Below are 15241 nucleotides of genomic sequence, written 5' to 3' on the forward strand. Positions count from 1 at the left end.
AAAATATCACTGAAATATCATTTGATAGAGAATTATATTCTGAAAGCATTTTTTTGCACCTTAGGAATCAAATAGAAGTGTATATATCAAATTAATAATATTAATTATTCTTAGCACATGTGCTAAATAACATAAAAGGACTTTGTATTCTAGATTGAAAGACCAATAATTATTGACTAATCAGTACAGATTTACAGTTTAAAGTTTTACTTTTTTAACTTTATAATACTAAACACTTAACTTTAACATTTTTTTCCAACAGAATAAGCTGAAATATTCCACATATGTTGAGAGAAAATTTAAAAAAATGACATGTAAATATAGAAAACCATATTATAATATTATAAAATAATTATAATTTTATATAAAATATGTACATATATGTGGTATATAAATTTCAGAAACGTTTTATTAATACCACCCAACATTTTTAGCAGCTGTTTTAATATTTTACTCCTGAAATTAATTTCGGAATATTATCGTATATTAGAACGTGAGATGTTTTATACTGGAGTTTTTACGAACCCTTAGATTTACTCATCTGTTATGTTATAATCGGCTTTAAAGAACTGAATAGATGGATTAGTTTTAATAGGAAAGAGTTGACAATATTTATATGCAAAATATTATACATAATATATTTTGGTTCTTTAAAAACTGTCAAAGCTTAAACTTACTAAAATTATCTGTAAGAAATCCTGAAACGACAGCTTTCAGCATTTAGCTGAAATAAATCCAATATTCTACTCCACTAAGTGCAATATAAAATTTCATTTTATTAATTAAATGAAAAAAATATAGGAAAATCAATATCATGCCAATATACAAAGCATAAAACTGGAAAAGAACACACGAATATGTTTGATTTTATATTATATCAATTACTGGAACTCCTACATTTTATTTTAATGAGACTATTTTATTTATTTTCCAAAACATATTTTGTTTAGGTGTGAATAAGATTCTGGTGTCTTTTAATTATAATATTCGTTAAAACTATAATTCTCACTATTAAGGATGATAAAATAAAAATTATTTATTTTGAACTGTTACAAAACAGCGCTAAATACATTTATTGCATTACGAGATCTATTACATGTTATCCAAATCGAAATCATTCAATTTATCGCACAAAAAGCGAATATCTCTGTTTCCGAAAAAAAGATATACTGGCTTAAAAATGATAAAAAGGTATTTTTCTCATTCGGTATAAATTTATTATACACTATTTGAAGTTCAAATTATTTCAATTTTGTAAAATCAATTAAAATGAAATATAAAAAAATATATCTATATATATATATATTTGTATTTGTATTTGTATATTATTTTTAAATTAGATATAATAATGCAATATTTTTACAATATATATTTATTATACAATATGTGAAGTTCAGATAATTTTCAATTTTGTAAAATTAATTAAAAGGATTTATATATTTATATATCTTATTTTTAAATAAGATATAATAATATGTATTATAAAATATATTATAAATACATATTGATTTTATACAAAAAAATTATTTTCAACATTTGATGATATCATTCTTGAAAATTTTATTTATACAAAACATTATCCAACACTTGTTTTTGATACTAAACTGGTATAAACAGTATAATTTTAGACTTGTGCAAGCACTCTGTAGTTTAACTGGTATCAGCTGACTGTTAAACTAAAGAAAATAAGTAAAATTTTCTCTTTTTTTACTAATACCCTACAATGAAAAAAGCAGTGTACTTAATACCCATAATATTTTATACAATATACGTTTGTGTTAGGTATTAAATTTAATTTATATAATAAACTATCATTTCTAATAAGAAGAAGATCTCAACTACATTATAGTAATTTTATATAAATAGCACAACAAAATTTTGAAAAGAAAATTAAATATTATGTACATATATAATTGTACATAGTTTTAACAAAACTGTGTTGACTTTATTCTTGATGATTATTGTATATTAAAACTCGAACATTAATAAATTGCAAACAATTTATTTTTATACTATAATCCAATATTTCATGTTGACAATCTAAACTGAGTATTTGTTTTATTTAATTTTTATTGTGGCAGTCCCAAACATAGAAAAGATCGAACTCACATACTTGGGATCCCTTACAAAAACAGAAAATGCCACACATGAAGCAAAGAAATGGGATATGAAGAAATAGGAATTAATATTTAAAATATGTTCAAGTGGAACAATAATTATGAAATTAAAGTTTAAATATATTTGATAATTCTTCAGTAATAACAAAATAAATTGACGTATTATTATTTTATTTCCAGTGGAACATATATAACAACCTTAGATATAGAATATTGAATAGAATATAGAATATTGACAAAAAAATGTTCACTACAAAATAATTTTCGTTTTCATTGAAACTATATGTCAAGCTTGGATATAATATACATATTAGTAATATATGACATATTATATATATACATTAGTAATATAAAAGAAAGATATGTTCTGTTTCTATTAAAAAATATATAACAAGCTCATATATAACCTAAATATTAGGTATATGTTCACAGAATAATCTCTGTTATTACAGACTTAAACTGATTAATGTTTGCAATTCACTTATGACCGACAATAGCTTACCCACAATGCAGAAACAAGTTTTGCTATCGATTGGTGCTACTTCAGTTATAAATATAGCGGGAACGCGTAAGCGAGTGTATTTTGTGTGCAACGGAAGTGGAAAAAATTACGTTTTAACAGTCGTAGAACATTGGCATAGAAAAAGAAAGTCAATAGTCAAGGACATGTATAACGAAATATAACGTTTATGTAAACTAAAACACCATCACCTTAACACCCGGAATATAAAACATATTGGATCGTATATCATGGCTGTGGTACAACAGTTGTTCGCTGTTGTTTTGTTCTTCGTTGTGATTACTGTGTCCTTGGGCGGAATTCTGAAGAAGTATGAAGCGGTTATGAAACAGCAATCATTGGAATTAGGTTTATACAATTCCAGCGACAAAGTGGTTATATTGTCCAATGTGAACCTCAAAGAAATCGTGCTGCAGCAAAATCATTCTTCTCTAGTGGAATTCTACAATAGCTACTGTGGGCACTGCAAACGTTTTGCGCCAACATATAAAAAACTTGCTGACGAATTGTATCCATGGCGGAGTGTATTACGGATATGTGCAATTGATTGTGCAGCAGAGGAGAACAATGAAATATGTCGCGAATACGAAATAATGGCGTATCCGACAATGCGTTACATTGGACCACATTTCACTGCTGGTCCACAGAATTATGGTACGCCTTTGGAGACACAAAATTTAAACGAAATCAAAAACAACTTAGCACAATGGTTAGTGGCCGAAAATCGCACTTCCAACATAACGAATTGGCCGAATTTTCAACATGTGACCGAGAGTGATGTTGACACATTATTTGAAGGTTTGGGTAGCCAGAAGGAATACGTGATAGTTGTTTATGAGCCAGAAAACTCAACTATAGGAGTTGAGACAATAATAAATTTTCAACGTTGGTCCAATGTGCAAGTGAGACGCGTTACTGATAACGAAATTGCAGCAAAACTGAAAATCGATAGTACAAAATATAAGATAGCCACAATTGATCGAAAGGGTAACATAGTTCCTTATACAAGCTCGGCTGACACATCAAAAGCTTATACCGAAACTATAAGTAGTTTCCTGAATGCACAGCACTTCACTGAGCTACCAGAAGTGGTCAGCAGCACAGCAGCGAATCTTCTACTACTAGCAGAAAGGCAACACGAAAATGAAGAGATCGTCAAAGAAGTGAAGAAAAACAAGCACTTAGTGTATCAAGCTGATCTTGAAATGGCAATTCGTGGCACCATTTTCAATGAAGTGTCTAAAGTGGGTGAGATATCAAACGATCGTTTGCTTGCTTTGCAACGATTTCTGGCAGTCTTGAATCGTTATAATCCACTAGGAGCTAATGGCAAAATTTTCATCACAAAATTATATGAGTATGTGATGCAATTCAATCAGCAATTAAGTGGCAAAGATTTCGAAAATGAAGTGACAAAGTTGGAGTCACAATATAAACCTATATTTTCAGCAAATCATTACGTGGGTTGCACCGGTTCTCAGCCAAGCACGCGTGGCTTTACATGTTCAGTTTGGCAGTTATTCCATTACTTGACTGTACAAGCAGCACGCACTGAAATCAGTCAGGATCCACTGGAAATTCTACAAGCTATGCATGGATACATAAAACACTTTTTCGGGTGCACTAATTGCGCTGAACATTTCCAAGTAAGTCTTAATTATTACTCGATCATTACTCGAGTCCTATATAAAAACATTTTAAGGTTTTTTTTTCTATGTCTTAATCAGAATGATCTCATACAATTGTTTTATTTATGTCGTATATACATTTATTAAGTTAAGTACACGTATAGTATGTATACTCCATACCGTATATGGCTATAATATACTGCTGTGGTTCAGTAAGCTTAATGGCATTTGCCTTCAATAATGACTGCGCACGTTTTACTAATGCGATTCTAGCAGTTCGCATTAAATATAGAAATGGAAATAATGTGATTATATAAATATCAGTAAATGAACTATAAGTAATTTGCTAAAATATTAACAAATTTCTAATTTTAAATATCAAAATAATTTATTTTACCATGTATCTTAATTAATAGGGGAATGTACCCAAGACCTTAGCAAAAAATTACCTACCTTTGGATGTACTTTTAAATAATTTCAGTAATTCAAAAAAAATGTTTCTTATTAAGCAGTCACGCTACATTATTAAGAAATGTATACACATGTAATACACATGTATATATCGACGTAGCCCATTCATTCATATTGGTTCCTTCCTTTGAGATGCTAAAACCTCTGTAGCCACATGCCTGGATGTATATCTATTTATTCTATCTATTTGAATGTGGTTGTTATTTAAAATTGTGTTTTTCTACTGTCCTTACAAACAGTCCAATTTTAACACTACATTTGTCGTAGACAAATGGCTCTCAAGATGTATAACCACTTCTAAAGCCAGAACCACTTGCTAATTTTTTATCTGCTTACTTTAAAAACAAGATCAGACTATTATTCAAACTTTATTTTCTTCTTCTTTATTTACACTACAGCAAAACTACAACATTGGCCCTATATTCCTCCAGTGCTTATGCTATCTCTTAACTGTTTCCTTGTAAGGGACTCAAAGTTAAAACTTTTTAATCAAATTAAATAATTTATTGATTCTATACAATTTACAAATATACAAATTAAATTTCTTAAACATTTTATTCCAATTCACTAAGACACCTAATAAAAAAACATGGTGTCTTTTGGTGGACTGTGTTAGAAAATTGTTTGTTAATGAAACTACATCTGCGATTATTTGATTATAAATAAATCGGTTTACATTTCAATCCACAATATACCGAAATTTGATATTCTTTTCTAATCACTTCTTTTTCAAATCAGCCGAGTAGATAAAGACAATTCGAATGCAGTCGTTAAGTTGATTTTAAAAAAATTGCTTATAATCTAAACAGTATAATTATAATTGTTGTCTGATCAAATAACCAGAAATTACCAAAAACATATATTATCCAAATATATCTTTAATAAAATAATTTATACTTTTCTAGAAGAAGCATCCCATCTAATCGTTTTACAAAATGTTAAACATTGAGGATCAGAAGCGTTTGTTTTAACCTTTGTATTTATCTTTGTATTCATCTTTGTTCCTAAAATTGATTTATTTTTGTTTAAGTCAGCCATTAATTTGGTAACATTTGAGACTTAACAAACTGTAGACGAGTTTTCCATTTCCGTCAAACCACATGTCACGGTAAAAATTTCGTGATGGGTGTCGATAGTTTTGTGTGTATGAGCTGACATTTTAAATAGAATGTCTTTAAGCACTTTTTATAAAATAGTACATACCTATAAATGTCACATGAGACTGAACCGGTTGACATCTAGATGACACGCACAAACACAGTATCCTTAGCAACAGAAGACCCTAGCAGATCTATATAAGTTATTGTGCCACTGATTGTTGCAAATGCACCTTGTGCTGGAGTTTGGTAGTTGCCAAAAGAGTCCTATAGCTTTAGCACTATTCCCCAATCTTTTTGATTTTCTGTATTTTTAGCACTACAACCAATCAGGGAAGTGTCTTTAACCCTTTTTTACTTTAAACCCACTAATTTAAATTATTGTTGCAATTATTAGTGCTATTGTGATTAGCAATATGATTAAGTTTATATAAGAAATGTATTGTGCACAGACAGATTTCTCAATATAATATATTTTTGTGACTATAGGCTATGGGAGAGTGTTTCTTGTATGTGGCTTGTGTTCTATCGTTTGATCTTGAGATATGGAATGTTGTTAGTAGCTTTAAACGCAAGTTGTTCCAAAGCAAACATAAACATAAATACAATTTCATTCTAACATAACAATATAATACTAAAATAGTATCTATTTTAAATAAATAAAATAAAAAACATGCTTAGATAACTACTCACTACTTCAGCATACTTAGAAGTGTAATATAAGAATGTAAAAAAATGGTTCTATTAACCTTAAATAGCATTATACCTAATATATTAATTAACCACATTTATTTTATATATGCATATATTGATTGCTATTTTTCTAAGGAATTAAATTATACAATATTTTTTTAAATTAATGCTAACGAATCAATTTCATTGCCGGACTCATTATTCTAATCATTTAATTTTTTGTATGACTTTTTTTATTGCAAATTTGTTTTTATATAAATAATTGCTTTGTATATTAAAAGTTTATTTTAGGAAAAATATAAATCAGAAAATTGCTAACATAAACATTTTTTCCCAAATGTTGCTGATTATTAAATTAATTATCAAGCTCGACTTTATCAATTTTTTGTTTACTTTGCACTGTGTTAAACTTTCTAATTTTTCTCCATGTCCGGGCAGTAGTCAGCATGAGATACACATGTCGTATCTACAAACACAGGAATAATTGATTGTATTGGAATAAGGTGAGCCATATAAAAGAACAAACTAAACAAGTTTACTATTATCAGCATAAAAAATTTTAATCAATATTGTTGTTTTAAAACGTTTCAAGCAAACTTCTTTGCCCCTCTATGTCTATAATTCATTCTTTGACTTATTACTCCATCCAAGTTATCTGTCGATACGACCGAATTGTTACAAGATTTTATTATTATGCAAAATATTTCAATCATAAAAAACACAATCTTCAATACATTCAAAAAAATATATTTACAAATGTGTTAATTATTTTATAGTATGAAGGTAAAAGTGGAAGAGAGGAAGCATTGGTTGACTTCTAATAGGCACAATCGTATGTGGTTGTTTTCTTTGAAAAAGATATTTCCATTTTATAATATAAGCGTATTAAGTGTTATAGATCTGATATTATATATATTCTATTTATTAAAACAAATTTGTTGTTTTCATAAATCTGATCAAATTTAAAATAGACTATCTACAAACTATTATTTTTAAAACTTTGTAGACGTCTCTAATATTGCTAATTAATTGTACTTCTAAAAACCTGTCAAGTTTGTCATCCTTACGAAGGATGAAGTTTCGATGACTGCGAAATGCCACATAATAGTAGATGACAAGCAGATCCGGTTAATTTTACAACTAAATATGTATCGCTACATATGTGTATAATGCTCACTATGTTTTTAAGGCATAACATTGATCAGAGTGTACAGGTTGAGTATCGAACCATTTAAGAGGTGAGAAACTTACAATCAAACACTAGAAAATGTTAGTGATCATTTTTATAATAATAAGTTTATATACAATACATACATAGTATATATAAATATATTTTAGAAATAAACGGCTATTAAAGAGAATTTAATTTAACCAATATATTTATGAGCCTTACAGTTTCAGTCACTGATAGTTGTTTCAGTTCCGTAAAAAATTGTTTCTAAGAATTGTAGCCTGACTGCATTCTAAGACTGAACATATGCTAGTTAGTACTTCATAATTTTTTTCATTTTTATTACTACTTCAGATAGTAGTTTTGCTATTTTAAAAGTTATATTTAACTCAATTTAAGTTAAGAAGACTTTTCAAAGTGCCATGGTACATTACGACGAATGATATCCTCAGGGACATCAAGATTGATCCCATCAAAAAATACATAAATGATAGTGCACTAAAATTATTTGCGAAAACTGACAGACTTACCAACACCGCGTTATCAAATCCTAAAATGGTTACAGACTCCTCGAGGAGATATGCACATCTGAGGTCAATTATTGCTTAGTCTGATGAAGTGATAAACAATAATGTAGTCAAGGTGTAAAGAGGGGTTTTGAAAATATCTCGAGTTAAATAGGAGTATAAGAGCTTAAGTGCTCTAGCTCAAAACAGCTTCAACATAATTAATTAAGCACTGACTGCTTGTGTAAGTGAAGTGATTTTTATCACTTTAGCTTTCGTTTTGATACGACATATTAAGTACTATACTGATTTTTACGTTAAAAGGAAAAATAAACTCGTTATACGATAATTAATACTTGCGAAAATGTAGTGCTTTTTTTTCTGATTTCCGAATGAACGTTAATTAAATACATACAAATATAAATTAGATCTTATTATGAGAGCACGTATGCACTTTTTATATAACTTTAAATATAAAAAAATTCTATGACAGACCAATGAAATGAGCTCAATAATTTGTGAGCATTAGTGACGGTTGTAGTAAAAATATATAGTAAGGTGTGTTCGATAGCTAATTGCGGGGTAATGTTGATTAAAAGGCATTTCCTTACTGACAACGTGAAGTCATTTCAAGTATTGAGTTCATTTATTTAATAATCTTTCTACTAATCTAACAATTAGTATTTAAACCTTAAATGCAATAACGTTATTGTCTTGCAGTCCTCTAAATGATACTGACTGCTATAATATACTTTGAATAGGTTGAATCATTAAGTTCATTAATTAATTATTATTATAATCCTTGGTATATTAACATAATTTATGGATTCGGAAATTCAAATTAATTATTTTTTTTTATGAATAGTATAAATAAAAAAATTTACTAGTTTTTTTTAGTAAAGAATTTAGTAACATTAATTGAAATGAAAAGGGCATAATACATCTCGACAATGTCATCTGGCTATTTTACGTATGTAAATTATATTTTTAGACAATAAAATATTAAATTGCTTTGTTATTTTCTTAATTAAAATTAACAATATAATTGAATAATTGAAAAGAAAACCGCTTTTATTAGTATTTTTATAACAATAATTTATTGTTATACAATATATTTTAAAATTTTCATTGCAATTAAAATGGAAGAGTTCCAATAATAATAGCCGAAACTAGCAGAATATAAAATCATTATTATAATTTAAGTTCTAAATGGTTTCAGTAGCAGTTATATTGACATAACTAAACTCATTTCTGGTGTAAACATTTCGGATTGGATGCTTGGCATGCTGTGTTTGAAGAAGAAGCTCACGCCTTCAAGGCGTCTGATCATTTTTATCGCTTCAAGACCTTAAAGTAAGTCCTACATCTGTATCCATACATATAATTAATCAGCACTCAAATAATTTTCATCATCGAAATTTTCTTTAAGATTATTATGATATTCTCTAACTATTAACATATTCTGTAACTATTATCTTGAAATTACATGTCAGGAGATGTCATTCCGGATATACTATTCAACCATGAAATATACGTAATGCAAATATACTCACAAAAATAAAGGTCCGTTGCTTTTGATAAGTGACACATACAGCTCATATAAGTGAAAAATGTTCAGTAACTCACAGAGTAATAATTTGAAAATTCTTGTAGTAGACTTTATGGTCTACGGTGGAAGAATTGATTGGATTAAAAAGCTTATGGATATCTAAACGAATATAATTGACTTTCAATCGAGATCGGTGGAGAATCTTGTTCATTTTACGACTATCTAACCAAATAAGCAGACCATGTGTGGATTACGGATACCTGGGTAGATTGATAAACTTAAGGATATCTAAGTAAATGACATCAACATCCAATCGAGTACGATAGATAAACTTCATACTCATCGAAAATCATTTGTAATGTTGATTATAATGGTGATGAAATGTTGACGTCCAGAAACTTGATTTCATCAAATATACACTATTATCAAGATATGATGTGATTCAATACCGTGATTATCTACAATGGAATAAGCATTCCGTGTGATGGCCCTGTGATTACTCTGATTAACTAACTAAAGCAAAGGTTTTGTTAATGTTTGTAATCAGGAACTCTGATAGTAAATACACTGGCCTTTATAAAACATCGAGTGAATACTTTTCGATTACAGATTTGTTTTCGGAACAAGAGATATATTATATTTTTAGTGATTTGAGTGTAGCATATTGGAACCTTTTGTATCTAATGCCTTATTAGAATTATTGAAATAGTAATATTCAGAGACAGCTCATTTATTATCTATATCGAATCAGTTCTATTGTAAGATATTTTATCGTTTACAAGTATTATCTGTCTGTTTTGCTTTCATCAATAGAATCAATAAAACACGCGAAGGCCCTAAACAAAACAACCAATCAATTTACAAAGTATCTAACTAAACGAAAAAAATATTTATAAAAAGTAGAATTTAATGAGATTATAAAAACTAGAAGAAGAAAACAGTTTTATGGTTAAAATTTTCTCGAATTATTTATTCAATATTTTGTTAAAATCTGTAAATAAATACAAATTTAAAAGATGTTATTCTAGAATCTATTGTAATATAATATTAGAATGTGTATTTATATACATACATATTTATATACATGAAATGCAGTAAATTAATATTATATCAATTTAATAGTTACCTACTATAAGAAATTTTCCATTTTATCATATATTATTCAAATATATAATTTTGTTTGCACCTTAATTGATGTAATTTTATTATTATAAAAATATTTAGTTATATACAAACAAGTGTATTCTATATTTGCATATGTTTTCCTAAAATTCTATTAAATGCAATTACTTGCTTCTGAATTGGTATTAAATTGAAATTATTTGCTAAATAAAAATAATGTACCGTAAAAATTTTTTCCGCGACCTTCAGAAATTAAATATATCTGAATGGAGAAACTCTCTTTCATTCTAACACTCACATGTACATATATTATATCAGTACGTAGATATATTGTATAAATATAAACAGTTAGTATATTAAGTTTCAACGGAATAAATATAAGGGGCGTAATATAATAAATTAGGTCATAGTTCTCCATTAAGTTTGTATTCCAAACTTTATAAGTAGAAAAGAATATTTCTATAGTTTTATCTAAATTAATGTAATTTATTAATTTTTTTGACGTATTAACAATATCGTAAAATAATACTCACTACGTTCAAGATTCATACGAAAGAATTTAATTGAATTTCGATTGTTCTCTATAGAATACTTGCGTTGAATATTTCAACAACCTGAGCTGACACACATAAATATAAGCACAGCTGAATAAATGTATCTGGAATGGCATTGATATTTATTACAGAATGCATATTTCATTATTTTACCTTAAGCAGATGTACGAGTACTACGTTCAAGAAAATATGTTTACTTATCAGCTTAGTTTTTATTTTTGATCAAAAATTATTACAAGAATAATTAAATTTTGTATTGAAATATTTGTTATACAAACAATTATTAAAAATTTTCAAAATTTTTTCAATTCAGATACAATAGCTAAAGCTAAATTTGTATATTCTTAAGTTCTTTGCTTACGGAGAAGCTATAAGGTAATTGACCTTTCGCTTATGTGTTGTTAATTCAACATTTTAAAGTTTGTTTAATTGCATTTTTCTGTAATTCAATAAATTATATATGAAAAAAATTATATTAATATATATATAAACAATTATATGGTTGCTTTCATTAAGTACATTAACATATGACTTTTTCTAAACTTGGTTTTTTTTATTCTCGTACTAGGCATACAGCAAAAGTTTCGTAATTATTTAAGTTCTAAAATATAAGTTCAGTTTTTTAGAATGAAATTAAGTAAAAGTATTTTACAAATAAAACTGAGTAAAACATAAAATATACCTTCATCCATAAGCTCTCTTACTGGCCGCTACTCGCCAGATGGTATACTTCAATTCTTGGGTCTCTCTTCCTTATATTTTTGCACAAAATCCTGATCTACTACCTACTGCAATAAATTCGTAAATAATTTTAAATTTACAATTAATTATTTTTGATTAATTAAAATTTTAAAATATTAATAACAATTAAGTAATATTTATGTATATAGATATTTAATACGTTCGAAAATAGTCAAGCATTTTTCGGGCAAAGGTATACATACGGTATAGTTACGCGCAAATTTTAATCTCGAAAAAAAGATATACTTATAAAAATACCGCTACATGACGCTCATCCTAAGTATAGCTAAGTATCAGGTATCAAACCCATTAAAAAATTTGACATTTTTGATTATTACCTTATATTCAGCACATTGTCATTCGCCTTACATTTCATATTAATAATTATTATTATTGAAAAGAAAGAATAGTGCACTGCGACCTACAAGATCTGTTGTGCCCCTTAATCGGATTAGAGTGTTTTTCCAAGTCCGATTTCTTTAATGTAAGACTGTATAGAGCCTATCTTTCCTTGTCTTGAATCCTTATAATCCATGAAATTCCCTCCTAGCTGTTTCTTCCGCTTGTGCATCAGTGCCGGACACTCTGCAAGCACATCGTATGCAGTTTCTCTCTCTTCTCTACAGTGTCTGCAGTCTGAGTTGGATTAGATTTCTGACTTCGATAGATGATTATTCAATTTGCAGTGACCGGTCAATAATTCCGCAATAATTGTTAGGTTATTTTTTGATTGTGCTATGCAATCTTTGAAGCGTTTTAGGTTGTAATTCCCTAAAAGCATTTTAGATTGTGATATTCTTGATAACCTTTCCCAAAAGTTTTCTCTTTCTTTTTTCTCTGCGCCGTTCATAAGAATGGATAGAATTCCTTTCTATCCATGTTTAAACCACAGAATCTTTCTGGGTCTATCTTCTTGCAAGTTTGTCTGCCCTTTCATTGCCTTCGATACCAGCATCATATTAATAAAGTAATTAAAAAAATTTTTTAAATAATAATATTTGTAAATATCTTTGAATGATATTCAGATATATCACGTGGATTTTAATTTTAATCTAATTTTAATTATTGTTAATACAAATTTATATATAATAGTTGTAATAGTTGTGTTCATGTATATAATAATCGTCATCAGAGTTTTTAGTTACATTCTGATATATGTCGTAATTTACAAACTTAAGCTAATATTAATTATTATTTATATATAGTAATTATATTAAAAAGATTATAATATATATTTTAATTAGTTGAATTTTTGGCTGGCCATACAGCTGTTTCGAGTATTACCAAATACCCATCATCAGTGCTTTTAGAATTATTTCTTATATTTAAGTATTAGTAAATAATTTTTTGAGACTGCAAGTAAAATAGTCATTACCGTCATAACGATTTTAAAATCAAATATGAGTACTAATATTATTTTAAAAATTAGTTAATTCGTTTCTAAAAAAATACTGTATTTTTATCCATAAACCCATAAATATAGCATTTTATTAAAATATTATTCATTTTCAGGCAATGGCAACAAAACGAAAAATCTGGAGCACACCGAATAAAGACGATGCAGTACTATGGTTATGGGCAGCACATAATGAAGTGAATAATCGTCTCGCTGGTGATTCTACAGAAGATCCACTATTTCCAAAAATACAATTTCCTAGTCAATCAAGCTGCAGTGGTTGTTATAAACAGCCGATCTCTCCTGCTACAATGGAAACGAATTGGGACAAAAACGCAGTTTTGAGTTTTCTTAAAAATATTCACAATCCAGAATACATCAGTCGTTATGGTGTAGAACACGAGGAATTACTTCAACCGACTATAGAAAAACTAAGACAAAAGCGTATGATTGGCAATGTATTTTCCGATATGGACATGCGAATGGGTATGCTGCTCTATGTGTTCTGTATTGGTATGATGGTGATAGCATTTAAATTGTTCGCATTCAAAGGATACAGAAAGAAGCCATATGGACACGATTTATTAGGAAAAGTTTAACAAGTATAACTTTATTGTAATAAATTATTAAATGATATGTGCAACAAGGTTTTTGGATGAAAAAGACAAGAGCAAAGAATTTGCTCCAAATTAATTAATAATTAATTCCATATCTAATAATTGTAACTATTCCATTTCAAATAATTGTAATTATTCCAATTGTAATAATTGTACAGAGATTATATGACGTCTAGAGATTTTTTAATGTTCTTTAGTGAATTTTATAAATATTTTAAGTGTGTTGAATGTAAAAATTTTGTATGCTTTTATTCCAGTTAATATTTTATACTCAAACTATATCCAAATAATTTTTTTAAAAAATTATTTTAATTAAATATATTGTATAAATAAACTTCTTTTAATTAATGTAGTTTAACTACTTTGTATAATTGTGCAGTTTTTTATGTATAGGAATCGAGTCGAGTAATTATAAGAAGTTCTATTTACATGTTCAGTTGAAGCGTTGACATCTTAGATATTCAGTATAATTGCTCGTATATTTATTTTTAACGAGCAATTATGGATAGTTTATTTTCAAACAAAACACATTTTTTAAATGTTAATAAACTGACACCTTTCCTATTGTTGAAATAGTAAATTTTATTTAATAATAAAATACATTGTAAATAGTTGTTATCATTCTTTTTATTTAAGAATTGTCATAAAAAATTTAATGACTATTTAAAAGCTATTGAATATTAAATAAAAAACAAATTATCTTCATGTTATAATATATAAAACAAAAGAAAAATATATTTAAGATTACAATGCAAGATTACAATGCTTGGAAGTAAAAAAATAAATATTATTTTGTTCCGCCCCGCAGCCAGAATAATCTACTTCATAATTATAGAAGTAATCTCCTAGATATGCAAACACTTTAAAGATTCAAGGGTTTTTGGGTAAAAATTTAAAAAAGTAGACCGGCTGATAAGTTGATTTATAAAAAAAGTTGCTTCTTTTGCTTTTATATTTGCTTACATGTAGCCCATCGACTTATTTCGAAAGTGGTTCAACCCCTTACGCTCACCAACTTTAACTAAGTGCTTAAGTTTGTTAAATAGAAATATATGAGCC

At 27.7% G+C, this 15241-nt stretch overlaps 1 protein-coding gene across 1 annotated transcript; it reads left to right on the top strand.

Annotated features, from left to right (window-relative positions):
• Nucleotides 1–2616: 2616 nt before the first annotated feature.
• On the top strand, nucleotides 2617–14435 carry LOC119681277 (sulfhydryl oxidase 1-like). Its single transcript, XM_038094424.1, has 2 exons — nucleotides 2617–4283; nucleotides 13682–14435. The coding sequence occupies exons 1-2, from the start codon at nucleotides 2868–2870 to the stop codon at nucleotides 14162–14164; spliced, it is 1899 nt and encodes a 632-aa protein (XP_037950352.1). The 5' UTR covers nucleotides 2617–2867; the 3' UTR covers nucleotides 14165–14435.
• The last annotated feature ends 806 nt before the right edge of the window (nucleotides 14436–15241 follow it).

The sequence above is a fragment of the Teleopsis dalmanni genome, chromosome 2 (assembly GCF_002237135.1).
Source record: "Teleopsis dalmanni isolate 2A chromosome 2, ASM223713v2, whole genome shotgun sequence".
Taxonomy (NCBI): Eukaryota; Metazoa; Arthropoda; class Insecta; order Diptera; family Diopsidae; genus Teleopsis; species Teleopsis dalmanni.